Consider the following 23,417-nt stretch of genomic DNA (forward strand, 5'->3'; position numbering starts at 1 on the left):
TTATGAACAGACTGGTGTTCGTCCGACCTTGGTTCCCTCCCTGGTCGTTAGAGCAGAAGGAGGGATCCTAGCCTCTGCCCAGCTGATCGGGGTGTGCACTGCAGGATCAGTGGTCAGACCTCTGGACCAAATTCATAAGAGGGAGGCAAGCGTGTCTCTTATGAATAGCAAGCAAGAACTAGTTCCTACTTTAAGAGCCAAATATGAAGTCATGTGTTTATCTCTTGTTGGCATCCACTCCCCCCCTTGTTAGGGGAGTGGTGGATAACCGCTCCTATCCCTACTGAAAGGGATAGGATGGAGCTCAGTAGCGTAGCTTACCTGCCTCTGCCTCCTGTCCAGCATAGAAAGGACTGCAGCCCTCTCCCCACAAGTAGAGGAGAGAAAAGAGGAGGAAAAGAAGCCAGTCACACTCTCTTTCACTCATCCATTCATGCAGTCACACAAGGATGCAATGCTGTTCTGTCCACTCGGGTGCTGGGTAAGCTACACAACTTGTTGAGCAGCCACCACGGGTCCCAAGGAGAAGGTATCCAAGGAATTGTGGGCGATATCCCGAAGATAAAAAAATGTGAAGGTGGTCTGGTTGGCCCAAACCCCTGCCTTCAGCACCTGTGCCACAGAGAAGTTCTTGTGGAACGCAAGGGTTAGACCAATACTTCTGACTTCGTGGGCTCTCGGACGAGGGGGTACAGGTGTCGTCACTCCTATCCGCAGCGTAAGCCCTCCTGATACCTCATGAAGCCAGAACGAAAGAGTGTTCTTGGACACCTTCTTGGTAACCCCGGTGCTAACGAAGAGGCGTCGAGACTCAGGCCTGAAGTGCGAGTTCTCTTCAGATAGTACCGTAGCGCCCTCACAGGTCAAAGCAGCATCTCATCCGCATCATTGTCGGTGAAGTCCTTCAGGGAGGGGATCGTGAATAACTCAAACCGGTCGTTAGGGACCGAAGGATTCTGAGTCTTCGCTACGAAGTCTGGGACGAAATCGAGTGTCACAGATCCCCATCCCCTGGAGTGCTTGACGTTAAAGGAAAGACCATGAAGTTCTCCTACTCTCTTCGCCGATGCTAGGGCCAGCAAGAAGAGGGTCTTGAGGGTCAGATCCCTGTCTGACGACTCTCGGAGTGGCTCAAAGGGTCTTCGAGTCAAACTCCTAAGGACGGGAGTAACATCCCACCCCGGGGGCCTGAGTTCCCTGGATGGGCAAGACCTCTCAAAGCTCTTCATTAGAAGGGAGATCTCGAACGAGTTGGAGATATCCACTCCCCGCAGTTTAAGGACTAGGGCCAGGGTGGCTCTGTAGCCTTTAACTGTGGAGACGGAGAGGAGCTTCTCTCGGCGAAGGAAGACGAGGAAATCCGCTAACGGCTAAAGAGTGGCTCTGAGACGAGAGAGACCCCGGCCACGACACCAACCACAGAAGATGGACCACTTCCCCTGGTACACAGCTGCAGAGGACTGCCTGAGGTACCCTGCCATCTCTGTTGCTGCTTGGCGAGAAAAGCCTCTCGATCGCAAGAGTTTTCTGTTGTGCCGGATGGCGAACAGATCCACGACTGGACGCCCCCACAGGTTGAAGAGCCTTTCTGCTACGTCTGGGTGAAGGGACCACTCGGTCCCTATCACCTGATTCCGACGGCTGAGCTTGTCTACCTCTACATTCCTCTTGCCTGGAATGTAGCGAGCTGACAACTCTACCGAGTGAGCCACGGCCCACTCGTGCACCTGCAACGTCAACTGATGCAACAGGAGGGACACTAGGCCCCCCTGTTTGTTGATGTACGCCATCACTGCGTCAGATTGCTGAACTTAACATTACACAGAGTGATACAAACGCACTAGAACCATGCAAATTACATTAACCTTTAAATGCCTAAGGGGTATAATAAAAATCGTCTCCCGTACGCCTAGGGGGTCTCGGAGTGAGCGCCGAAGCGGAAAAAATATATATTTTTTAAATCACAGCGCGCTTAGTTTTCAAGATTAAGAGTTCATTTTTGGCTCCTTTTTTTGCCATTGCCTGAAGTTTAGTATGCAACCATCAGAGATGAAAAAGATATCATTATCATATAAAAATAATGCAATATATGATAGCGCAAAAACAAAATTTCATATATAATTGTATTCAAATCGAGCTGTGAGCAAAACGGTTAAAGCTAAAGAGTTAATTTTTTTCGTTGCACTGTACACTAAATTGCGATCATTTTGGTATATAACACATTGTAAAATAATCAAAGCAACACAGAGAAAATATCACAAAATGATGCATGAATTCGTAACACGCAGATGTAAAAAATTTTTTTTTCTCCAAAAATTCACCATAAATCTAAATATTGTTCTAGAGACTTCCAATTTATTTCAAAATGAAGATAAATGATTGAATATTACTATACTGTAAGAGTTTTAGCTTACAATTGCAGTTTTCGACCATATCTGACGAGTTAAATTTGACCGAATGTCGAATTTTTTTTATATATTTTTTTTATATGCAAATATTTCAAAAATGAGAAAAGCTACAACCTTCAATTATTTTTTGTTGTATTCTATATAAAATTGCACACATTTTCATATATAAAGCTCTATGAAACGCCTAATATGAAATGGAGCAAATATTCCGAGAATGAGACGTACGCATTTCGGAGATTTGCGGCGGAGAATCCGCGCGAGGGAAGGAAAATTTTTTTTTTTTTAAATTCACCATAAATCGAAATATTGTGCTAGAGACTTCAAATTTGTTTCAAAATGAAGATAAATGACTGAATATTACTAGACTGTAAGAGTTTTAGCTTACAATTGAGTTTTTCGACCATTTCGGTAGAGTCAAATTTGACCAAACGTGGTTTTTTTTCTATTTATCGTGATTTATATGCAAATATTTCAAAATTAAGAGAAGCTACAACCTTCAATTATTTTTTGTTGCATTCTACATGAAATTGAGCACATTTTCATATATAAAACTTTATGTAACGGCTAATTTAAAATGGTGCAAACATTACGACAATAGCACGTATGATTTTTTCGGAAGAGTTACCGCACGGATGTAAGGAAAATGTTTTTTTTTTTTTATAAATTCACCATAAATCAAAATATTGTGCTAGAGACTTCCAATTTGTTGCAAAATGAAGGTAATGATTGAATAATACTAGAATATAAGAATTTTAGCTTACAATTGCGTTTTTCGACCATTTCGGTAGAGTCAGAGTTGACCGAAGTTTGAAATTTTGGCACTTATCGTTATTTATATGAAAATATTTCAAAACTGATAAAAGCTACAACCATGGGTTGATTTTAGTTGTATTGTGCATGAAATTGCGCACATTTCCATATATAAAACTTTATGTAACGGCTAATTTAAAATGGTGCAAACATTACGACAATCGCACATATGATTTTTTCGTAAGTTGCTGCGTGGACGTGAGGAAAAAGTTTTTTTCATAAATTCACCATAAATTGAAATATTGTGCTAGAGACATCCAATTTGTTGTAAAATGAAGGTAAATGATTGAATATTACTAAAATATAAGAGTTTTAGCTTACAATTGCATTTTTCGACCATTTTGGTAGAGTCAAAGTTGACCGAAGGTTGAAATTTTGGCACTTATCGTTATTTATATGAAAATATTTCAAAACTGATAAAAGCTACAATCATGAGTATTTTTATGTTGTATTCTACATGAAAATGCTCACATTTTCATATATAATACTCCATGTAACGGCTAATTTAAAATGGTGCAAAAATTATGTCAAAATGACGAAAGAATTTCCGAGATGTGTCACTGATACTTTTTAGTGTGATAAGAAAGAAATTCGCGCGCCTGCGTAACGATTGTAAACAAAACAACTCCTTGATCCGTGAACTCCCAGCATCCCCCAAGGCGCGAGATTCAAAATTTTTCACAATTTATCTCGACGTAAAATACGTCCAATAGGCATTTAAGGGTTAAACACAACATAATTATACGAATGCGGGGAGAAAGGGGGGAGGGCTTCCCGGGGTGGAAAGGAGAGCGTGGACTGCCGCCAACGCAGTTTTGTTTCAGCTGTTGTTGCGAATGGGTGAGTGTTCTTGCGTCGCTCTTATTTTCGATAGTTTTTCAATTTGCCAGGGATGATTTTAAAATATTATTGATCAGTGATGGCTTGTGCTCAATTTTAATTATCATATATGGTGTAAAATCCCAGAAACATCGTATAAAATACTATTTTTCTTGTTTTCACAGGTTGGCCTAGCATTATTTTGCAAAATGGCACAAGAAGCAAAGACGGTTTCTGCACTGAAAGAACTAAATTTTTCACAGTTAACTCTTCAAGAGAAGGTAGCAATTAAACATGCAGGTCGCCCGTTACCAGAAATTAAAATTGTTCAAGAAGAAGTAAGCCACAACAAGAAGCATATTCACAGTTTTAATGTGATTGGTACCAAAGGAAAACATGGCTTTGTGGATGTGAAGTTAAGAATGCACTATTTTGCTTTCCATGTCTGTTGTTTGGAGGCGATTCAGTATGGTCCAAAGATGGTTTTGCATACATAAAGAACTCAAAAGAAAAAACAGAGAAACACGAGAATTCCAGGAAACATATAGATAATGTCATTTCTCTATCTGTTCTTGGAAGTGTAAATAATAAAGAAAGACTTAGTGAGGCATACAGACTTTCAGTGAATGCACATAATAAGGTTAGCAAGAATCGTGAAATTTTGTCCAAGATTATAGACTGCATAAAATTTTGTGGACATTTTGAGCTACCTTTGTGTGGACATGATGAAACTGATGACTCTGCTAATCCAGGTGTATTTAAAGAACTGATAAATCATGCATCACAATTAGATCCAGACTTGCGGGCCCATTTAGAAAGTAATGCAGTCTTCAAAGATGTCTCCAAGACTATTCAGAATGAAATTCTCGACTGTCTGCTGCAAATATATAGTGATCATATCAGAATAGAAACTAAAGAAGCTCCCTTTGTTGCTGTTATGGCAGACGACACTACAGACGTTTCAGAACACACTCATATGGTTATTGTTCTAAGATACTTGGTAGGTGAAGAGGTTGTTTAGAGATTTTGGGGATTTTTCACTCCAGAAAATCAAACAGCAGATGGGTTATCGAAATGCACCCTCGATCAGTTAAACACAGTCCTTGAAGTGCAAGTGTTATGAGAGGTAAGAAGGGTGGGGTTCAGGCTAAAATCAAATCAGTGTACAATAACACCCACTTCATTCACTGCTATGCCCACCAACTTAATCTTATTATGCAAAATGCTGCAAGTGTTACACGGGGTTCACGAATATTTTTCTCTAACCTTTCGGGCAAAGCAGTATTTTTTTCAAGGTCACCTCTACGTTTAAATGTTCTTACAAAGCACATGACTAGCCACATTCCACGCCCATCTTTTACAAGGTGGAACTTTCATAGTCGCACTGTCAACAAGGTTTATGAACATTTTGAACCCTTAAAAAAATGCATGGAGGAAATACAGAGTACATCAAATGCTACTATAACCATGCGAGAAGCAACAGGTATTTGGAACACCCTGAAAGATGAAAGTTTTAAGTTTTGGTTGGAGCTTTTCCACCAGACAATACCACATGTAGAAGTGATTTTTCACCAAATGCAGTGTAGAGACATTGATGTGACTAAAGCACACGAGTTCATTACAAACTTCAAAAGGGCCATTTCTGAAATAAGAAATTCCAAATACTGTGAAAATCCCACAAAAACACTCATGGCTGAAGCAAAAGACTGTGTGTGTGCTGACATAGCTGAGAGATTTTCTTTCACTAAACAATTAGTAGCTGCTAAACTATTCAATAAAGACTGTTTCACTAACTTCAAGCAAAAAGTTACTTTAGAAGAAGTTGAAGTAGCCACTGAAGCTTACCCAATGATTGCCAAAGAAAGACTTTTGACTGAACTTAGAGCATTCTATGACAGATGTGATTTGCAAGAGTTTTCCAAATTGAGTGAACTATTGAAGACTGTGAATGAAAATAACTTAGGTGTACTCTGTGAAATGACAAAACTTATAAAAATTCTTTTGACAATTCCAATGACTACAGCAGAGCCCGAACGTTGTTTTTCAACACTGAAGAGGGTCAAAACTTTCTTAAGGAGCACTATGAAGCAGGAGAGGCTAAATGCACTTGCTATGATTTCAATAGATAAGATTTCTATCAATAATATGCCAGGTCTAAATGAAAAAGTTATTGATCTGTTTGCACAAAACAAGAACAGGAGAATGGACTTCCTTTTCAAATAGCGTAAGCCTGCCCTGAGAAAGTCAAGCATTTACTGTTAAGATAAGACTTGCGAACAATACTTGTCAAGGGAGAACAAGTGCTCCACTCTGGCACTGCTCTGCATCGCTGACTTTTACCCAGAAATATGTCAGAGGACACTCTCCTTGCTGAAGAACAACCCAGCCCAAATAAAGCCTGAAGTGTAACAATTAGGTTTTTCAATAAATTTTCTTTTTATGTCTGTTCGTTTCCTTTCACACAATATTAAAACAAGGCTAAATTTTTTCTGGAGCAGCACCTCCACTAACTTTAGCTATGAGCCGCCACTGTTTATTTGTTTTGTAATATAAATAAATGATTTACCTCATAACTAATTTTCAAATATTGATAAGATTAATAAAAAAAATAGTGATTCCCAGTCTTTTTATCCACTTGGAGGAAGGAGGGCGGGGGAGTAAATGACAGTTTGATATATGTACTGGCGGAGGGGAAGGAGTTGGAGTCTAGAAGTTATTCTCTCTCTCTCTCTCTCTCTCTCTCCTCTCTCTCTCTCTCTCTCTCTCTCTCTCTCTCTCTCTCTCAGGAATAATTCATAATTTCATCTTGATGGTAATGCGCTCTCTCTCTCTCTCTCTCTCTCTCTCTCTCTCTCTCTCTCTCTCTCTCTGTGTGTGTGTGTTATTGGCTGTAGGTATATATTCTTAATGGTAAAATGTTTAAGGTGACTTTGAAATACTATTAATAATATAACCTCAAAGATTAATACAGTAATAGGTTAGTAATTTTAGGTATATTTGAAGTGGGATGTTATTTAAGGTATACATTTAGTATCTGAACTTTCAAGATAGGCAGTTATAAGCATTTTTAGTGGTGGTTCTAACTATTTGCGGGTTTTAACTATTCAAACTCTAGAAGTAAGCTTTTATTGGCATTTTCAGGACTGTGTCAAACTTACATGAAAATTCTCCTTGCATATGAGGATCTGGAACCTAACCTCCCATATGTTCGGAGTATTTCTGTATACTTGATCATTCTTAATGTGAAGGCTATATAAAAACATAAAATTACTCATATGTAAACTCATAGTCAGGTTAACATTTTTGTCTAACCCAGTTTATATTTAGCAATAGGCTATTTGGCCTACTATATAATAATGATATTGTTATGATACAATAAAGTTTTATACATACTTACCTGGCAGATATATACTTAGCTATTTGACTCCGTCGTCCGACAGAATTTCGAATTTCGCGCACACGCTACCGATAGGTCAGGTGATCTACCGCTCTGCCGCTGGGTGGCAGGAATAGGAACCATTCCTGTTTTCTATCAGATTTTCTCTCTACCATCTGTCTCCTGAGGGGAGGATGGGTGGGCAATTAATTGTATATATCTGCCAGGTAAGTATGTATAAAACTTTATTGTATCATAACAATATCATTTTTATACATTCAACTTACCTGTCAGATATATACTTAGCTGATTCACACCATTGGAGGAGGGTAAAAGACAGCTTAATAACTGATTTAAACAGAAATCACAACATACGTTGTAGGTAATAAATAATTAAAACCTTGGTTCCTACCTGGTTAGACTGAAGACTTCATGGTTACTGTCCAGGAGTCTGCTTAGTCTCAAGAGCCTCAGCGAGATATTGATCTATGGCTAAGAGTTCTTGTAGGTCTGCCAAAGGGGTCTTATCCGCTTACTTGGCAGATCCTGGAAGGACTATGTCAAAGGGTGCTGATCCACTTACTTGACAAGAACCTTACTCAAGGAGCACAATACTGATCCCGATCACCTTAACCTAACACCCGTGTTAGTTCTAAGATTGCAAGGAGTTATCCCCGAACCCCTTGCAAACAACCAATAACTCAAATTACACACATACAAATCACGTAAAAGTACAAAAGGATATATAAAATAAAAATTTGTACAACCCAGCTTGTAAGACACATTCGCAGTTCCTTACTGACAAAAGCAACGGCCGCCTGTGCGACATCAAGCGCCCTTGCCAGTAGAAAACCCCGAACCAGTCTCAAAAGGGAGGTTTACGTACACATATAAGACAAAACTATTTTGTACAACCCAACCTATAAGATACATTCGCAGTTCCTCACTGACAAAGGCAACGGCCACCTGTGCGACATCAAGCACCCCTGTCAGTAGAAAACCGAGAACCCATCTCAAAAGGGGGGTTTTACGAACAATTTAAAGACAAGATATATAAATTTTAAGAATCGGTATGCGTTCCAAGCCCCAGCACTGTATCCACTGATACGAAAGGACCTAGAGAGAAGCACTTCTCGTAGGTAACTCTGACATCTTTAAGGTAGTGGGATGCAAATACTGAATTGCATCTCCAGTAAGTCGCATTTATAATGTCTTTCATAGCCATGTTTTTATGGAAAGCTAAAGATGTGGCCACAGCTCTTACCTCGTGAGCTTTTACCCGAAGAGTTTTAAAAGAATCATCTGTGCATTTGCCATGAGCCTCAGTGATTACACTCCTGACAAAAAATGCTAAAGCGTTTTTGGACATGGGTCTCTTTGGATCCCGAACCGCACACCACAGACTTTGTTTACATCCCCCTAGTTCTTCCTTCTTCTTGAGATAGAACTTAAGAGCTCTAACAGGGCATAAAGTTCTTTCCACTTCCTCTCCCACCAAGTCTGAAAGACTCTTCACTTCAAAACTCCTAGGCCAGGGTTTTGAAGGATTCTCGTTCTTGGCCAGAAATAGAGTCTGGAAAGAACAGATCGCTGCATCCTTCTTAAATGCCACACGAGAATCAAGGGCGTGAATTTCACTCGTTCTTTTAGCTGTTGCTAAAGAAAGGAGAAAAATACATTTTCTCGTCCAATCTCTGAACGAGGCAAGGTGGGGAGGCTCAAACTTTTCCGATGAAAGGAATTTAAGTACCACATCCAGATTTCAGCTTGGAGTAACCGAAGATATAGATTTCGAGGTCTCGAACAATCTTATTAAGTCGTGAAGATCCTTGTCTTCTGCCAAATTTAAGCCCCTGTTCCTAAAAACTGCAGAGAGCATGCTTCGGTATCCTTTAATAGTGGAAACTGATAGCTGGGATTCCTCCCTAAGGAATATCAGAAAGTCTGCCACATTGGTCACAGAGGTATCGGAGGAGGACAGCTTATTCTTCCTACACCACCTCCTGAACACATCCCACTTCGACTGATAGACCCGAATAGTTGACGATCTTCGGGCTCTAGCGATTGCGTTCAAAGCTTTGCTTGAAAAGCCTCTCGCTCTGACAAGTCTTTCGATAGTCAAAAGGCAGTCAGAGCGAGAGCGGGGAGGTTTTGATGGTACCTCTCGAAGTGGGGTTGTTTGAGAAGATCTATTCTGTTTGGAAGTGATCTGGGGAAGTCCACTGTCCATTCCTGTACCTCTGTGAACCAATCTTGAGAGGGCCAAAACGGGGCGATGAGGGTTAGTCTTGTCCCTTTTGATGCTACAAATTTCTTCATTACTACTCCCAGCAGCTTGAAAGGGGGAAAGGCGTAAGCATCTAGACCTGACCAATTCAGCAGCATGGCATCCACCGCTATCGCTCTCGGGTCTTCCACTGAGGAACAGAAGTTCTCTATCCTCCTGGATAGGAATGTCGCGAACAGATCTATCTGTGGTCTGCCCCACAAGGACCACAGATTTTGACACACTTGCTCGTGGAGAGTCCACTCTGTGGGGAGAACTTGGTTTGTCCTGCTGAGTCTGTCTGCCCTCACATTTTTCTCTCCTTTTACAAATCTGGTCAGGAGGGTAAGGTTTCTTTCCTTTGTCCACGATAACAGATCTCTCATTATCTCGTAATGGGAAAACGAGTGAGTCCCCCCTGCTTTCTGATATAAGCCAACGCCGTGGTAATGTCTGCGTTGACTTGTATCACCTGATTTTTTATCTCTGGTTCGAAGAACTTCAGTGCCAGGAATATTGCATATAATTCCTTGGCGTTTATATGCCAGGCTTCCTGATCCTTCTTCCATTGGCCTGACACTTCTCTTACTCCTAGAGTCACTCCCCATCCCATCTCTGATGCGTCTGAGAACAAGATTTGGTCTGGGTTCCGAACCTCTAGAGACATGCCCTCGTTCTTTTTGAGAGGGTCCAGCCACCACTTTAGGTGATTCTTCACCTCTAAGGGAATCGCGAAAGTGTCTGAAAGTTGTCCCTCTTTCCAACTCCACGTTCTCCTTATGAAGAATTGAAGCGGGCGTAGATGAAGTCTTCCTAGGGAAACAAACTGTTCTAGGGAGGAAAGAGTCCCCAGAAGGCTTAACCATTCCCTCGCTGAACTTCGTTCTTTCCTTAGGAAGTTCATGACTTTCTGCATTCCTCGGACTAATCTTTCCTGGGAAGGAAAAGCCCGAAAACCCCGAGAATCCATCCGAATCCCCAAATAGACTAAGTCCTGACTGGGGCGATCAATCCTAGAGATTTCGTCAAATCCAATGTTGTCTATAGATCCTCCAAACATTGCTCCTCCGACTTGGCTCGTATCAACCAATTGTCGAGATAAAGGGAGATGTTTACGCCTTCCAGATGTAGCCATCTGGCTACATTCCTCATCAGGTACGTAAATACCTGAGGAGCCATGGAGAGGCCGAAGCACAAGGCCCTGAACTGGTAGATCTTCCCTTGCGTCACAAATCTGAGATACTTCCTCGACGATAGGTGAATAGGAACATGAAAGTAAGCATCCTGAAGGTCCAGAGAGACCATCCAGTCTCCCGGACGCAGGGCTGACAGCACTGAGGCAGACGTCTCCATGGAGAATTTCTTCTTCTCCACGTATCGGTTCAGGATGCTCACATCTAGGACAGGTCTCCATCCTCCCGACACTTTTGGTACTAAGAAGAGGTGGTTGTAAAACCCCGGGGAGTATGGATCCTGAACCTCTTCTATTGCTTCCTTGTCCCTCATCGTTGTAACCATCTGAAGAAGTGTCTCTCTCAGAACAGGGTCCTTGTACTTCGCCGACAATTCCTTCGGAGATGTTGACAAAGGTGGTCTGTCTAGAAAGGGTATGATGTATCCCTTTTCTAGAACAGACAAAGTCCAAGGGTCGGCTTCCCTTGAGGCCCAGGCTCCTACAAACTTCAGGAGTCTGGCACCTACAGATGTTTGGAGGACTTCGTTGCTACTTTGACTTCTTAAAAGGTCGGAAGGAGGACCTTCCTCGCTTATCGGAAGTCTTTCTTTTCGTTGGAGGTCGAGAGGAGGCGCCTCCACGAAAGGGCACAATAGGCGTAAGAGTCACCTTCTTTGTAATAGGTGCAGCTGGTCTCATCTTTTTGGTGGATTGAACTAAAAGATCGTGCATTGCCTTCTCAGAAAGTGATCGTGAGATGTCCTTCACCAACTGAGAATGGAACAGATGATCCGACAACGGAGAATACAAGAGGGCTGACCTCTGGGAAGGAGAAACGGCTTTTGTCAGGAAAGATCTGAACAGGGATCTCTTCTTTACAATTCCTGACCCAAAGAGAGATGTCAGCTCTCCCGAACCATCCTGTACTGCCTTATCCATGCAGGATAAGATACTATGCAACACTTCTGGCTCTAAAAAGTCTGGATCCTTTGTCTTTTTAGCCAACACCACAAGGGACCAATCCAGGAAATTGAAAACTTCCAATACATGGAAAAGTCCCTTAAGGTGCTGATCTAACTCGGACATGCTCCAATATGCTTTCGCCGAGCTAAGAGAATGCCTTCTTGAAGCCTCAACTAAGCTTGAGAAATCAGCTTCTGCAGACGAAGGGAGCATAAGCCCCATAGCTTCCTCCGTTCTGTACCAAATCCCTCTCCTACCTCCTAATTTGCAGGGGGGAGAGCAATAAACTGTCTTCAAAGCCTCTTTCTTAGAGTTCATCCATGTATTCAAAGACTGAAGAGCCTTCTTCATTGATATTGCTGACTTCATCTTTAAAAATGAAGAGGACCTCGGTGTTTTGGTACTCGAGAATAGTGATCTCAGAGAAGGAGGAGCTGCAGGGCTTAAAGAATCTCCAAATTCTTGCAGGAGAAGAGAAGCTAGCACCTTATAATTAGAAAGGCCTTCATTGGTTGAAATTTCTTCTTCCGACACATCTTCCAATTCCACATTCGTAGGGGAACGAGTTCTTTTAGAAGATTCTCTATCCGGGGATCTTGTTTCCCGGGGCGAAATGCTCCTGGAAGGAGATAGACTAATAGACCTAGAAGCCTTTTCTAGTCCTTCCACTGAATTCTTTCAAGAAGTGGAAGTAAAAACCGTCACTTTCTCAGGAGTTCGACTAGTGTTAGCCTTGGAAGGAGATCTACTCCCACAAGAAGAATCACTATTGGTTGACATATTGTGTCTGACAGGCGCCTGGATGGCGCCACCCGCCTAGATGTAGCTTCTTCCAATCCTATTTCTGAGCGTTTCTCGGATGCCTGGCGCCTGGCCGGCTCTTTTTGCTTTGATGGCTCTTCTCGCTCATCTAGCGCCTCATGTCTGAAGGACTCCTAGCTCCTGGCTGGCGCCACACATCTACCTGGCACTTCACGCCTGGCTGGCGCTTCTCGCCTGAATGTCTCGTGCTTAGTTAGCGTCTCGGTAACCTTTTTACGGCTGACAGAATCCTCATTTTCGTCTGAAGTAACTCGTCCAGCTGGAGCCTCGCGTCTAGTTGGCGTTTTGCGCCTGGTTGGCTCTTGAGTCCGACTCATCGCAGGTCTATGTAAGACTGACGAGACTGACGAACCATCATCTGATGACGAAACTTCTTTCCTAGGAATCTCGTAAAACGGAGTTCTAGATTTCTTTACTGTAAGACGAGAATCCTTTCTTCTGGGAGGATCTCTCGATAGGACTCCTACGAGAGAAGTAATCGACTCCTGCATGTTTCTTAAGATTCTCGTAGTCTCTGTATTTGGGTCTAAAGGAGGGGAAGGAGAACGATCTTTCTCATGTTCCCACGACCCCGCAGGAGAACGCAATCGACTTCATGCTTTCTTACTTTCTGATGGTAAATCCTCAGTCTGAGGTGTAACAGAATCTGCCGAGGAGACGTCTGACTGGTGGGGTTTCTCCACAACCTCCGTACGGCTTTTGACATTCCTTCTCCTCTGGGCTTGGGAGCTTGAAAGAGGTCTCAGCCTGGGAGCGTTGTGGAGCTGATCAGACGCCCCCTCCACTGCACTGGGGACACTCAATTCACTATCCACAGCACTATTACACTCATTATTCTTACCTTCTATAGCCGCCATTTTAAGCTCCATTTTCTTAAGAGCGGCTTTCAGATTTGCAATTTCTGAAGCAGAGTCCGTAGGATCTGGATTCGGTGAAGGTACTGAAAAATTAAAAGGAGCATTCATCATAGAAGAAGAGGGTACAAAATTACTTACCACATCACTAGAAAGAGAGCTAGGCCTGGTTTTGGAAGAAGACTTCCTCAACCGGTCTCTTTCTAACTTCAAGTAAGAAGTTAGAGACTTCCACCCTTCAGCACTCAAACTCTCGCATTCGTGACATGTATTATCGAAAGAACATTCATACTTTCTACACACTTTACATACAGTGTGAGGATCAACCGAAGCTTTTGGAATTTTCACCTTGCAACCCTCATTCACACACTTTCTCACAACACTTCCAGAATCAGACATCATGAAGAAAAATCCAATCCAATTCCAAACAACGGTCCACAAAAGCGTATGCCAGTACAACAATCCAAATACGTCACCAAAGGTCCAAAACGAAGATCAATTGTAATGCAAAAAACGAAATCCAGCCAGAGAAACCAACAACGATGTTGCTAGTAGCGCCGACAGAGAAAATCTTCTAGAAAACGGGAATGGTTCCTATTCCTGCCACCCAGCGGCAGAGCGGTAGATCACCTGACCTATCGGTAGCATGTGCGCAAAATTCGAAATTCTGTCGGACGACGGAGTCAAATAGTCAAGTATATATCTGACAGGTAAGTTGAATGTATAAAACAGTAACTTTCTAAGGTATGTGGCCTTCAAGCTAGGTTACTACCTCATAGCCCATTTGGTCTACTACATATACAGGCAGTCCCCGGGTTACGACGGCTCCGGCTTACGACGTTCGAGGTTACGATGCTTTATCTTAAATATTCATTGAAAAATCCGCCCTGGGTTACGACGTTTGTTCCGACGTTACGACGCTGACGCTTCCGACGCTCCAAGTTAACAACGCTTTTAAAAAACGCATACTATGATAAAAATCCTTTATAGTTTAGCACAGTATATTAATAAAAATAAGTTTCTGGTTAGATTACAACAAAAATTTTGAGGTTATGATAATTTTTGACACTTTTTATGTTGTATTTTTCTATTTTTTTTTAGTGACGCCTCATATGCTGAACTAGTTTCCGAGCGAATGAATACTAGCTTGGATGCGCAAAGTTTATAACAGTCCAAAAGTGCAAAAAATGAAAAAATCATTGCTTGTTTCCAGTAATAATAACAAAACTAAGTTTCTGGTTAGATTACAATGCAAATTCCAAGTATCCAAAGAGAGACATTATCCAGTACGTAATTTGATCAGAGAGAGAGAAGAGAGTAGAGATAGAGAGAGAGAGAGAGAGAGAGAGAGAGAGAGAGAGAGAGAGAGAGAGAGAGAGAGAGAGAGAGAGAGAGGCGTCTTCCGACGCTCTGAGATAACGACGCTTTTAAAAAACGCATACTATGATAAAAATCCTTTATAGTTTAGCACAGTATATATAATATAAGTTTCTGGTTAGATTACAACAAAAAATTTTGAGGTTATGATTTTCGACACTTTTATGTCGTATTTTTTCGATTTTTTTTAGTGACGCCTCATTGCGGAACTAGTTTGTTTTCCCGAGCGATGCGCAAAGTTTATAACAGTCCACAAGCGCAAATAATGAAAAAATCATTGCTTGCTTCCAGTAATAATAACAAAACTAAGTTTCTGGTTAGATTACAACGCAAATTCCAAGTATCCAAAGAGAGACATTATCCAGTAATTTGATCAGAGAGAGAGAGAGAGAGAGAGAGAGAGAGAGAGAGAGAGAGAGAGGGGAGAGAGAGCGAGAGAGAGAGGAAGAGAGAGAGAGAGAGAAGAGAGGCGTCTTGGCAACAATGGTCTTGGGGATTGACGTAACGTTTATTTTCTGAACAGATAGGACAGAGAAGTGTTCGTTTCATTAAACGGCCTCTGACTCATGCCAGTAAATGTTTTGTTGATACTAATATATAAGCCTATTTAAAGATACGTTTACTTTAATTAGTCTATATGATACGTAAATAGTAATCAACTGTTCTTGTAGCCCTCAAGGTTTGGCAAAATCACTCCAGGTTGTACATAAAACTTCAAGAATGTAGTGTCACCAGAGGATTACAATAGTTTTTACCTTCAAGAACCAGCATTTTTTTATGAAAATAACTCCAGGTTGTACATAAAACTACAGGAAACAACATGTAGTGTAATCAAAGGATTACAAGTAAGGTTTTTATAACTTTTTATTAGTTTAAGACATTTTTCCAACGTCGTTCCGGCTTACGACGATTTTCGCGTTACAACGCGTCTTAAGAACGGAACCCGGGGACTGCCTGTATATATATACGTAAAGCAGTAACTAACTGATGTGAAACTTTATAGTTAGGCTATCACCTAGTCTAGGTTATTATCTAATCCAGATTAATTAATTCATCTTTAAGGGTATGAGATTAACCAGGTGTAATTTGTAGCCTTCAAGCTAGGCTACTACCTCACAGCCTATTTGGTCTACTATATAAAACAGTAACTTGCTAATGTCAAAATTTCCAGTTAAGCTATCACTCAGACTAAGTTATTGTCTAATTCAGATTATATTCAATTCCCTTTTAAGGGTATCACATGACAGTCTAGGAGTACTAAGACTATGCTTAAGCATACAAGCTATATAAAGGACAAAAGTCTGTAGCCTTTTAGCTAATTCTAAGGTTTTTTGGTATAAACTCAGGCTATGACCTCTGTCGATAACAAGATTTGTCTTTAAATCTTATGTACCTTAATTCAGGTTACTACCTAATCCTGATTAATTTAGTTCACCTTAAGGATACATAACCCTAGATTATTGGCTACAGAAAATATCTACTAAAGTCTAGCTTACATATTCAATGAATAGATGTAGACTGTACGCTACTGCCTAGTAAACTATTGCAGACATCATTACCTGATAGGATTATCTATATATATTGTAGAACATTTCTTCAGATAAAACTTGAATAGAATGATAAATTCTTCAAAAGAATTTGTGCTTTTACAAATAGTGATCAGAAATCATGAGAAGCACTGTGTGCTCATGAAAAAGCCTTTTACAGCTTTTCACTAAATCATTGTTCCACAGTCTACACTAAAAAAAATTTAACTGGAAATTAAAATTATGCACTTAGCTTTCAACTTAGATGTTTCCATGATCCTTGGCAATAAAATTACGGAGCATTGGTTTCAGTACACTATACACTGATGACGACGTCTTGGTCTGTTTCTGGTTGTATGTAACCAACATGACAACGCATATTCGCATAGCCACTTCTTCTTACGGGTTTTTGACATAGGTAAACTGGGCTCAGCATTCGCTGAGGATAAGAGGAAGTGCCCTCTTATCTGGAGTCTATTTATACTCCATCACATGTTATGTTTATCATTATGACACAATACCCGGCCACAAGACAAGCTAAAAGAAAATTCATTAACATTAGTCTGATTACCATGGAGCTCAGGTTAGACCATGGAAAGGGTAACTCCTTGAGAACGAGACAGTGACAACACTACGAAAAATCTCAAATTTTTACTACCACCACACATAAAACAATATGTATACTGTTTACTTGATAATGCATTAGAAACATTGCTTAAAGCCTACATGATTATTCAATGATATTGTGAAGATAACATTCAATGTCATTACTGAAAGCTAAATGCCAGCATAACATCAACAACAGTACACAAATGCCAATCCCCTCTCAATGCAATAACAATACAGTGGGCCCCGTTATTTGCATTCTCTGGATTTGCGGATTTCTCTTTGGACCATGTCTACCCGTTATTCGTGGAAAATTCGCCTATTCGCAGTATTTTTATATGAGAAATATCCAGAAATTCCTGTTTTTTTTTTTTTTTTTTTATTAATTTCATCATAAAATGCATTTTTGTGATAAAACTATTAAAAAAAACGAGGTGTAAACATCTTTATTGAGGGTTTCTTGAGTTTTACCTACCAAAATAGGCTGTTTTCAGTTTTTACAAGGGTTCCAACTATTTGGAGATTCTAACTATTCACTGGGGGCTCTGGTACACATCCCCACGAATACAGGGGGACCACTGTAAATGAACTGCAACATCAAGTCTACAAAACAAAAATGATCTTATTGCTGTAATGAAGATATGGGTAAAATATCTAGTAACTATACTCAGATGTAGCCATTATGCAATCAAAAGGATTGCATATAAAATCATACTACCTAAGAGAAACAACCAACGTGAAATTATCATACCAAATAATAACGATTCACTAGAATTCTCCATCTGGTGAACTTCAGCATCTCCCTTATCTTGAGCGTACTCTCTAACATTGCTTTCCAAAGGAAGTCTCTTGGAAGTACTGTCTTGTATAAGTGATGTAATAGAATTTGTTGATGATGTACCTCCAGGATCATCAGGGGGGCCTATGAAAAGTATTTTGAGAGAGAACAAATGTTATTTTCCAAGAATATAACTACAGTATACTACCTTTTCAATAATAGCAGTCATTTTCCATAATTTCTGGCCAAAGTCATTATTAGCCACAAGGAAATGATGTTTATAATAAAATTAGGTTTCACATATATATTTACTATGTAATTACACAGCTATAGTTTCTGCTAGCTCGGCAACCTTTAATTTAGCAATCGTGTTAGCACTTCGGTAGTTTAGTGTAGGTGACAAGCTCTGTCCACTTAACCCTTAAACGCCTATTGGATGTATTTTATGTTGACTAAAAAGTTCTTTTAAATATTCGCGGAAAAATAGTTATAGGCCTACTTGGCGAAACATTTTGAATCACGCGCCTTGAGGGATGCTGGGAGTTCAGGGATCAAGCTGTTGTTTTCTTTACAAGCATTACCCAGGCGCACATGTGCGAATTTCTTTCTTCTTACACTAAAAAGCATCAGCGGCACATCTCAGAAATTTTTTCGTCACTTTGTCGTAAGTTTTGCACCATTTTATATTAGCCGTAACAGAGTATTATATACGAAAATGTGCGCAATTTCATGTAGAATATAACAAAAAAACAACCCATGGTTGTAGCTTTTATCAGTTTTGAAATATTTTCATATAAATAACTTTAAGTGCCAAAATATCAACCTTCGGTCAACTTTGACTCGACTGAAATGGTGGAAAAACTCTTACATTCTAGTAATATTCAATCATTTACCTTCATTTTGCAACAAATTGGCAGTCTCTAGCACAATATTTTGATTTATGGTGAATTTTTGAAAAAACTTTTTCCTTATGTCCGTGTGGTAACTCTGCCAAAAAAATCAGACTCTTTCATCAGTTCGTCGTAATGTTTGCACCGTTTTATATTAGCCATTACATAAAGTTTTATATATGAAAATGTGCGCAATTTCATGTAAAATACAACAAAAAAAAACAACCCATGGTTGTAGCTTTTATCAGTTTTGAAATATTTTCATATAAATAACGATAAGTGCTAAAATTTCAACCTTCGGTCAACTTTGACTTGACCGAAATGATCGTAAAACGCAATTGTAAGCTAAAACTCTTACATTCTAGTAATATTCAATTATTTACCTTCATTTTGCAATAAATTGGAAGTCTCTAGCACAATATTTCAATTTATGGCGAATTTTTGCAAAAACTTTCCTTAAGTCCATGAGGTAACTGCCGAAAAAATAAAAAATTCTTTTGTCAGTTTGTCATAATGTTTGCACCGTTATATATTAGCCGTTGCATAGAGTTTTATATATGAAAATCGCAATTTCATGTAGAATACAACAATAAACAACCCATGGTTGTAGCTTTTATCAGTTTTGAAATATTTTCATATAAACGATAAGTGCCAAAATTTCAAACTTCGGTCAACTTTGACTCAACCGAAATGGTTGAAAAATTCAATTGTAAGCTAAAACTCTTACATTCTAGTAATATTCAATTATTTACCTTCCTTTTGCAATAAATTGGAAAACTCTAGCATAATATTTCGATTTATGGTGAATTTTTGAAAAAAAAACTTTTTCTTTCCCTCCACACGCGGTAACTCTGCCGAAAAAATCAGAAATTCTTTCATCAGTTTGTCGTAATGTTTGCACCGTTTTATATTAGCCATTACATAAAGTTTTATATATGAAAATGTGCGCAATTTCTTGTAGAACACAAAAAAAATAACTCATGGTTGTAGCTTTTATCATTTTTTAAAAAACTTGCATATAAATCACTATCAATAGAAAAATTCAACATTCGGTTAACTTTAACAATACTGAAATGGTCAAAAAATGCAATTGCAAGCAAAAACTCTTACAGTCTAGTAATATCCAATCAATTACCTTCATTTTGCAACAAACGGGAAGTCTCTAGCACAATATTTCGATTTATGGTGAATTTAAAAAAAAAAAAAACTTTTTTTTCTACGTCCACATGTTACGAATTCATGCATTATTTTGTGATGATGATGATGGCAGGAACAAACTGAGCTTGGTGCTCACATTCGTTCCTATTCTCCTGCTCTTGGGTGGGACTGGTTGCCTACACAAGTGTGAAGTGTTATCTAAAAATTTTTTAATTCAAACTGCTGTTAGAACTTACAGCTATGTAATTACTGGGTAAGTTACATAATTAATTGGTAGTCTCTGTTGAGTCCTCTAAACCCTCCCACTTCCCTGACAAAAAACAGGAGATTTGGGCAAGGGAACATCCTGCACTGACCAACAGATAGTACAGGCAGTCCCTGGTTATCAGCAGGGCTTAACTTCAGACAGCTTGATGATGAGTGAAAATCACTGATAACCGAAAATTGCGGCAGCAATAACCAGATTTTGGTGCCTATAACCGCTTAATGGCACCTTTCTTAGGTACCTTTGTTAGGTGTATATTGGCGCCAATACTCTATTATCGGTGCTGATAACTGGAAATCAGTGCATTTCAGCACTAGACAACAAACCGGATCACCAATAACTGAGGCCGCCAATTACTCGGGACTACCTGTAATGGCCCCCTGGTCTTGTACCAGTCCGTATGTAAACAATATGGTAAATGCGCATGCGCAATAGTCACTTCCCCTTCTTGCAGGTTCTGACGTTGGAAAACTGGATTTAGCTTTGCTGAAGATAAGAGAAATAGTCAGCTTATCTTTGAGTCCATTCATACTCCATTATGTGTTATACCTGGTTGAAAGCACAGCTTCTCACCCTGCTTGTGTCAAGTTTCCTGGTGAGTAAATGTGTTTGAATTTTTTTTTTTTTTTTTTTTTTTTGCCTTGCTGAACCAGGTGTCCTGTTGATAATTAAGTCACATAAAGGGGAAAGTGTGGCTGGGGGGAATTTGTCAGCCAGGATCGATTAACATAAATGTGGGAAGGTCTTACTTAGCTTGTGATTCCGCCACATATTTTGGTGCCCGAACAGGGACTGCTGGTGTGGCTGTAACAGGACGACTGGGACAGCGAGGTCGGTATGACTGCTGAAAAGGTAAGGGTGGAAGGGTTGGATGAGATTAGGAGGCTTAGGGAGGAACTGCAGTCGGCGAGGGAAGCTAAGGGAAGGGTGGAAGTGGAGAATGAGAGGCTGAGGATTGAGTGTGAGAAGCAAGAGGGAGTTGGAAGAGTTGAGAGGGATGAAGAATGCGGAAGAGGGAATGAAAGAGGAAGTGAAAGGGCTGAAGAGCGAATGATTGAGAAAATGGATGAGAAGCTGGAGTTGATGATGATTACTGTGCAAAAAATGTATAAGGGACTTCTTGGGAGGGGGCTGGGTCTGGTGACGGGCTCGAAGCAATGAAGGTGAGAAGGCAAGTGGGTGAGAGTACGAGTGAAAATGGTGATGTGTTTGTGATAAGCGAGGACAAAATGGGAAACAAACAGGACAAGGATAGAACTGAGGACAAGGGTAAGAAGGGAGCTAAGAAGAATAAGACTAAAGTGAAGAAGATTGGTAAGGATGACGGACAGGTCGAGACAAGGACTGAGGATGTTGGGAAAAATGCTACGAGTAAGGGACAGGATAAGAGTGATTCGGATAGTGGTAGGTGGGAGCAAGTAGGCAAGGAGAAGGGTAAGAAGAGCGTGGCTAAGAGTATGGATGTGAATATGGAAGCGGATTCGCTGTATTTGGAAGAGGTTAAGAGGGGTCAGGATGGAAGTAGCGGAAGTGAGAGTGAGCAAGAAATACGAAATGTTGTGTATATGAGAGAGGTACCCCAATGTGCACGATACGAGGAATATGGTAGTAGGAATATAGGGGACTTTTTTTAAGGGAATATGAGAAATATTGTACAGCAAAGTATGGGGCTAACAGGATAGTTTAGGTTAGGTAGTTAGGGGAATTTTTGACAGGATATTTGTTGAGTATGTATGGGATAATGATGAGTGTAGGGGATGTGTTGTATGAGGGTGTTAAGACTAGGATTATGGAGCAAGCTAGGAGGGCAAAAGAGTAGCGTTAGGTACAGGAGGAAGAATGATTTTAAGGAGGCCAGAATGAATGTTGGTGAGTCGTTGTCGATGTATGTATCCCAGTTAGAGACTTTAGCTAGGAAAAAGTTTGGGAATGAGGGAGTAAATAACTACAAGGAGTTAATGACGAAGTTGTTAGCAATGTGCCTGAGTGTGTACGAGTTTATAAATTTGAAACATAAGGAGAAAGTAAGATGGATGAATGAGAGGTTGACATGGAATGATATCTTAAGAGATAGTTGGGGATTATGAATATTAGATAGGTGTATGAAAGAGAGCAGATGTGTCAACATCAAGACTGGAGTGAATGAGTGTATGCCTGAGTTTAGGAGCTATAGGGAGGCAGTTTTAGAAGGGCTGAGGCGAATGGCAGAGCGAGTGGTTGATAGGAGCGTTAGCCCAGTAACGTAAGTATGGTGAGGCCTAAGAGAGATAGGAGTGTGAGTGTTGGAAGGTTAGGGTCAATTAGCTGTGAGCGGGAACAGAAATGTTATAGATGTGGGAAATCAGGGCATAAGAAGAATGAATGTTGGTGGGCATTAGGAGCTTGTTTTGGGTGTGGGAAGACAGGACATTTAGTTAGTGAGTGTCAGAGAGATAGGGAAATTAAATGTTACAGATGTAAGCAGACAGGGCATGTGGCTAGTGGATGTCGGGGTACCCGTGTGAATGTGGTTTGCAGCAATTGTGGAAAGAATGGGCATTATGCTAGGATGTGTAGGGAACAGCATGTGAAGTGTGCTAATGTGGAGTGGAAAGTCATGTGGTGAGTGTGTATGAGCAAAAGAGGATAAATCAGGCTGGGAATTTGGGAAACTAGATGTTAAGGGGATTCAGTCGAGTGGGTTCTCTAGTGTGCGGGCAGTAAGGGTGATGCAGGTGTGGGAAGGGTTGTACATGAGGAAGGGTTTGGGGATGGAGCCCATAAGTGCATGAGTGTGAACGTAAGATGCAAGGGGATGTGTTTGGTTGCTTTGATTGATACTGGCAGCAGCGCCAATGTTCGCGTTAAGAATGGATGTGATAAGTTGTGGAGTAGGTGTGAGGTTAGAAAAAGTAAGGGGGAGGTACAAGGAATAGGGAATTTAGGTATGCCTGTGGTGGGAATGTTGTGTGGAAGGATAGAAACTGAGGGGGTAGTGATGGATGAAAGTGACTTTTGCGTGGTCGGGGGAATGAACAAGTCTGATATGTTGTTAGGGTACAGGTTCATGAAGGAGTGTGGGATGGTGGTCCATCCGAGCACGAACATGACTGAGTTGCAGATGAAAGGGAATGTACATGGGGAGTTGTACTTGGATGCGGATGGAGGGTTGTTAGTGTTAAAGTTGCGTGGCTGGGTAGTCTCGGGATCGCCAACAGTAACAAGTCTGAATACAATGGGCCCCCCGTATTCGCATTCTCCCATTATTCGCAGATGCAAATTTTTTTGTACAAGGAAATTCTGTATTTTCATATTATCTACCGTATATGTGTACAGTGGTGCTCAA

The 23,417-nt window shown here is 40.5% G+C and overlaps 1 protein-coding gene across 4 annotated transcripts in view; it reads right to left on the minus strand.

The window, feature by feature from the left end:
* LOC135217863 (ubiquitin carboxyl-terminal hydrolase calypso-like) overlaps positions 1-23,417 on the minus strand; it is a 351,282-nt gene that overhangs the window by 98,437 nt on the left and 229,428 nt on the right. For all 4 annotated transcript variants that reach the window (XM_064253884.1, XM_064253885.1, XM_064253882.1 and 1 more), the window contains exon 11: positions 17,753-17,923. In XM_064253884.1, coding sequence (XP_064109954.1) covers positions 17,753-17,923 — 171 coding nt within the window. The remainder of the gene's footprint in view (positions 1-17,752; positions 17,924-23,417) is intronic.

This window comes from Macrobrachium nipponense, chromosome 9 (genome assembly GCF_015104395.2).
Source record: "Macrobrachium nipponense isolate FS-2020 chromosome 9, ASM1510439v2, whole genome shotgun sequence".
NCBI classification, from domain to species: domain Eukaryota; kingdom Metazoa; phylum Arthropoda; class Malacostraca; order Decapoda; family Palaemonidae; genus Macrobrachium; species Macrobrachium nipponense.